Here is a 5,720-nt window from a genome sequence, read left to right as displayed (position 1 = left end):
CCATTGCACATCCAAAAATCAACCACATTAAATTCAAAATTGCCTATAGGACAGGCCCATTGAAATTCACCTTGTTTGTATTGTGTTTTGTTCATTAAGCTAACAAGTGAGAAAGACTAATACTATTTCTCATAAATTCATAATCGTATCACGTCATCATAACAGAGGTTGCGTTTCAGAAAAGCGTCGTCGCGGTTGCCTAGGCCCTGGCGACGTCGAAGGCAGAACAGAAGAGGAGCATGTGTAATAAGAATATCCTCGGCGTCGTGCTCTATTTCGGGAATCGATTCGTTCGTTGGAATCTGTGCTCAGGTTCTATTTATTGGCCTTCCAGAACGTGTCCACGTTCACGTTGCAACGCGGTACGCATGCATTTTATCTTTGTGTAATGATGTGTTCAACTCCTGGATTCAATTTCTGTTTTATCGCCTTATACAAAACTAGGACGTGTACATGATGCAGAGCAATAGGTAAGATTATAATGCATTTTTCCTTGGCCAACAGCAGCCATTAAGAGAGCATGTCTAGCGCTGTACCAGTTATTGCATGAGCTTTCCAGCCAAATTTCACGAGCTCACATTTGGAAATTGGGAACACAATTTTCTATTGAACTGACAAACAGATTTAGACGAGAAATTTTCAAATGCACTTGCGTTGGAGCCAGTTGGGACTGACCACCGAGCTCTGATTTTGGACGTGGGAAAAGTCAAGTTTATAGGAGACGAAAAGTCTTTCAAAACGCAGCTGTAGTAGAACACATGTGTCAATATAATCTGGCGTGTTGGAATCGAGCCTCCATCTTTGTACGCACTTTGTGTGAAGTTCTCCCTGTATCCCTGCCTCACCCTCGCTTCATCTCTGATCCCTCTCTGACTCACGTATCAATTATGGCCAAGCATTTGCTTGTTGCTCTCGCTCTCACTTGTTTCCTTGTCGCAACGATCACCCCGGCAACGTCGTCGAAACGTAGGATGCCGCCCCAAGGCCCCAGCCATTTCAAGTTCTATATCCACAACACTGTCTACAATCCTGCCGTCAACAACTCCTTCTTCGAGTCTGTGTATAGCGCCGGGCCCTTAAACTTTAGCATGCCAAACCCTCTTTCTTTCGGGGTGAGATCGACGTTCGAAGACCCCATCACAGAAGGGCCGTCCAACACCTCCACACAGATCGGGATTGCCCAGGGCTTCTGGATCTTCGACAGCCAAGTAGATTACACGCTCTTGCATGCCTTCACGGCCACCATTTCCTCTCACAAGTACAACGGCACCATCAGCATCTTCGGCCAAGAGAGAGAGATCCTCTCGACACGCATCCTCACAGTCATCGGCGGCACTGGCGACTTCCTGGCAGCCCGGGGGGTCGCAACTTCTAAGCTCGTGGAGATCGACCATACGCCTCCTGCAAGGTGGACTCTCTCCTTGGACCTCGACCTCTACTACTGATCATCAAAGTGCACTGAAGGACGTACGCGTCACGCCATCGCCCGTCGCCCCTATGACGCCCTTATTAGTGCGGCTCAGCTCTCCCGCTCAGCTTTGAATTCTCTGTTTCCTTTTTTGCCACCATGAAATAAAATACATTTGCACTGCTATTGTGAATGTTGCATCTCCATTCCGCTACCAAAAGGAGAGCGACAAAGATTGTGAACGTCAGTCATGTTGCCGAAACTACTATCCAAATGTAAAAGATAATGATTTTAGCCAAAACTAGTAAACATTTTAGAGAGATTTGCAAAAATGGCAAAAAGTATTATTAAAGAGAAATTTGCTAAAAATGATTTTATCCACATGTCTTTAGTTTCTAGAAAATAATGTGCAGTAATTTTCAATCTCTTAGCATAGCATAGTATGTACCGTGCATGGCATCCCCCATGCAAAATTTGGTAGGCAGGTGCTTTGCTATGTATGCTTTCTTTACACATTTACCCTTTTTTAAAGGATGTACATGTGCGGGGCCCATGATTAAAAGAAAATCTTTCAACTCAAACAACATCTTTCAATGCTTGAGAAGTAGCCCAAAACCAACACAATGAAGGAGATCTAGAAATGTTTCTTGTAATTATTGATAAAAGTCTAGTGGTAATTGTTGATATCGAAAGATCAATCCATTTCATCACTTCCATACATCTTGAATTACTGCAGCCTAAAGAAGGTTCCACACATTGAATTGAATGTTGTTCATGACTCATTTGTCCCCCAATAGCCCAATCTTCACCTCAAGAATGAACCACTTTTAAATTTGTCTTCAAAAGGACCTATGACAAGGCACGTCCAAAATAAATGAAAATGTGCTTCCATTGCAACATGGTAGCAAGAAGAAATTGAAGAAATGTGCTTCCATTACTTAATCTATCCTTTTTTAGCAACTTGGGAAAGAACACCACCCTCCATAGCATGAAACTGAGTTTGTCTGAAGGCGTGGCTAGCCACACCTCGTTAATGTGCATTACCCATACACTAGGGGAATCCATCGTAGCAAATCAATGCAAAGCAGCTTGAAGTGCCATTGGCATATCCATGAACACTAGTATAGGAATATCTCAAAGAAGTGAGAACCGTGATAGACTTTTCCCTTGTCCTCATTGTGCTCAGGTACAAACACATGTTGCGGCTCTTATTAGTCTTATATGAATTAATTATTCCTATATGTAAAGAGGGAGGGACGGAGAGAGAGAGAGAGAGAGAGAGATCGATTTGATATGATACGATTGTATTAAAGTCTTCTTGAGACTCTTTAGGACTTGTTGGACAAATAATTTATATTTATGGATCTTCTTTTTTGGGGCTTTATGCAACACTTTCAGGCCTTATAACACAAAAAATAAATAAAATGGCTGCCATGTACGTGTAGGTGCAAAAATCAAGCAAACAGTGATGTCATCTGCTATTAGTATTGCATGCCCGTGCATATATGGCTACTTTTGGTCATTTTCTTTGATTTTATTTTTATGGATATGCTTTATTTGGGCTCTTTGCAACACTTTGAGGTGTTAAAACACACAAAAAATCCCAAAAAATGGTTAGAACTGGCCATGTGCACATGAGCATGGAAATCAAGTAGATGGCGATGCCATCTACCTGGTTCATGTACCCGCACACACATAGCCAGGTTTGGCCATTTTTTGGAATTTTGTTTTGGGAGATATGCTTTATTGGGACTCTTTGCAGCACTTTTAGGCTTTAAAACACAAACAATTCCAAAAACTTGGCTAGAACCACAACAAGACAAAGCAACTATAGATGCACTTGATAGATGTACAAAATAGCAGGCGCGTCTATATGCGTAGATAGAATTATTAAAAATACGGGTGTGTCTATTAGCATGCTCTCTCCATTTCATCAAGTAGCCAATCCAATGAATATCCTTTGGAAGTTCTCTTAGACGCTGAAGGTATGGCACACAAGATTCATGGTGTGTACAAAAGAGGGCCCTTTTTCCTTGTCTTCTTGCATTTGCATCCTCATATCTTGTCACCCATCTTTTCATCACATCACTATTAAGCATGCAATAGAGGTTGATATTATTAAGCAACTATGTGTCCATTACTTTTCTTCTTCCTTTGCATTGAGGCACAATAGAGGTCATCCTTAGGTCTTCATCATCTCCCCATAGTTGTGGGAGAGAGCTATCCACATCAACAAGAAACTAGGAAATATATACAAGTGACTCTCGGACATGCTACCTTAGGGCCTTCCATTTTGTCTCACAAAACCCTTCAAGGTCTTCATGAAGTGCTCGAGGAAGAACAACCATCGTGCATGTACAGTGCCATGCATATAGCAATCTCATCCACCAAATGCACTATGAGATGTAGTTGGCTTGTGAGAATAGAATGTGGAAATGTATCCTCTACTAAAGAAACCACCTCCACTGACATAACTTGAGCATCCTCAAGCATGGTGGGATCTATTTCCTGTGAGCTCACATACCTAGAAAGAAAAAATTGCACCATATTAGCAATATGAAGACCTTGGATGGAGCAATGATATGCTTCACATTTTGTATAGTGTAAAGTACCTCATAAGCTCGCCCATCCTTTAAATAAAATCCTTCACATCCTTCGATGCACTACAAGAAATGCTAGTAGGTAGTATGAACTAAACACATGAGTGATGGTTGATCTGTCGCTTCTACACTCATAAATTTGGAAGGAAAAAGAGATTATGTTAAGTCATACTTACTTGGAGCATCTTGTGCCAATCATGATATTTCAAGCCATATAATTGCTCTACACCTCTTTTCTTGCTCTTTGTGAAGGCCCCCTTCAAACACTTCATGCATCCAGTGGGAGTACGAATTGTAGTGATAGCTCGCATCACCGCCACCATCTCTAGCTTTGATAACTTCCATGGTGCATGGGGTAAAAAGACATGCCCATTTGGCCTCTCTTGTGGCCAAGCTTCACACATCCTCCTATGGTGCGTAGATCCTCCATTATGCCTGCAGAATCTCATGTCCCATTCAAATGTTTCCAAATGGTAGATGCCACATTCTTGAAGATATGCATGGGATCAAGCAGGTGATTGATCTTGAGGTGGGACCAATATGGTAGCCAATAAAAGATAAAGTATCTAAACAAAAGATGCTATTAGCATGCAATCTTTATTTCCATTTAATATAGCACACATTAGTTACAAACCCTTACCAGCTCATTCCAAGTGGTGGAGGAGTCATGGAACGGTCCCAAATTCTCATCCAATCTCCTGCACTGAGTGACTATGGGGGGACTTCATTCTAAGGGGCGGCATATCTAGGATGATCAGGTGGGAGAAATTGATGGTGATTCTCATAGATGACCTTATTTAATGTGTCTGCCCGTGAAGCAACTAACGAAGGACCACAAACAGGGAATGCATGGTAACCCAATGTAGTGAGACCTAAACAATAGATGCAATTGCATAAGCAAGGTGGGTTCAGGGTGCCACATCAATTGGCTGCTCATAATTAAAAGGTCAATGCTTACCTGAACACTCCCCATAGCCTAGGGAAGTCATGCATCATCCACATCAAGACTGCTTTGCAATTGAAGTCTTGTGATGAGGGAGGCTTATCATGCACCTTGATACCTCTCCAAAGTACCTATAGCTCATCAATCAAAGGCTCCAGATAAACATCAAGATTTTTGACTTTATGTTTTCCTGGACTTTGAAGGGATAACATAACATGTCCTTTCTTAATTACCATAGAGGGTGGAAGATTATAATTTGCCAATATCATTGGCCATACACTGTAAGAGGCGGTTTTGAGATCAAATGGGTTCATACCATCCATACCTAATCCAAGTCTCAAGTTCCTATGTTCTTCCTTGAAGCTTTGCCTTAGCTTGGCCATGTGTCTTCAATATGCTTCCACGCAGGAGTGTCTGCAAGAGTTCTCCACATGCCATCGGTTGATCGATGGGAGGAATGCCATGACATGAGCTCTGCAATGGATTTGCACTTGAACATATGTTGGATGCAAGGAATTATGGGAAAATGTCGCAGAACCTTATGAGGCACATCCAAAGTTTTGAGATCTGTTCTATATCTTGCCTCTCCACAAGTAGGACACTCTCTTGCCTCCTTATGTGGTCCACGAAATAGAATGAAATCATTGATGCATGCATGGATGCACTTGTAATCCAATCCGGCAAGAGAGGTTACATGTTGCTTTGCCATATCTCCTGAAGTCGGTAATTTATTCTCCCTTGGAAGCATTTTACACAATAGCTTGCACAT

At 41.9% G+C, this 5,720-nt stretch overlaps 1 protein-coding gene across 1 annotated transcript; it reads left to right on the top strand.

The window, feature by feature from the left end:
• The first annotated feature begins 887 nt into the window (after positions 1-887).
• On the top strand, positions 888-1,445 carry LOC147890712 (disease resistance response protein 206-like). The gene has a single exon (XM_087389794.1). The coding sequence runs from the start codon at positions 888-890 to the stop codon at positions 1,443-1,445; it is 558 nt and encodes a 185-aa protein (XP_087245920.1).
• The last annotated feature ends 4,275 nt before the right edge of the window (positions 1,446-5,720 follow it).

Source organism: Dipteris shenzhenensis, chromosome 18, assembly GCF_047967505.1.
Source record: "Dipteris shenzhenensis isolate YYH24624 ecotype China chromosome 18, Dip_SZ_1.0, whole genome shotgun sequence".
Taxonomy (NCBI): domain Eukaryota; kingdom Viridiplantae; phylum Streptophyta; class Polypodiopsida; order Gleicheniales; family Dipteridaceae; genus Dipteris; species Dipteris shenzhenensis.
Note: the sequence above shows the minus strand (reverse complement) of the source record. Positions and strands in the feature narration are given on the sequence as shown.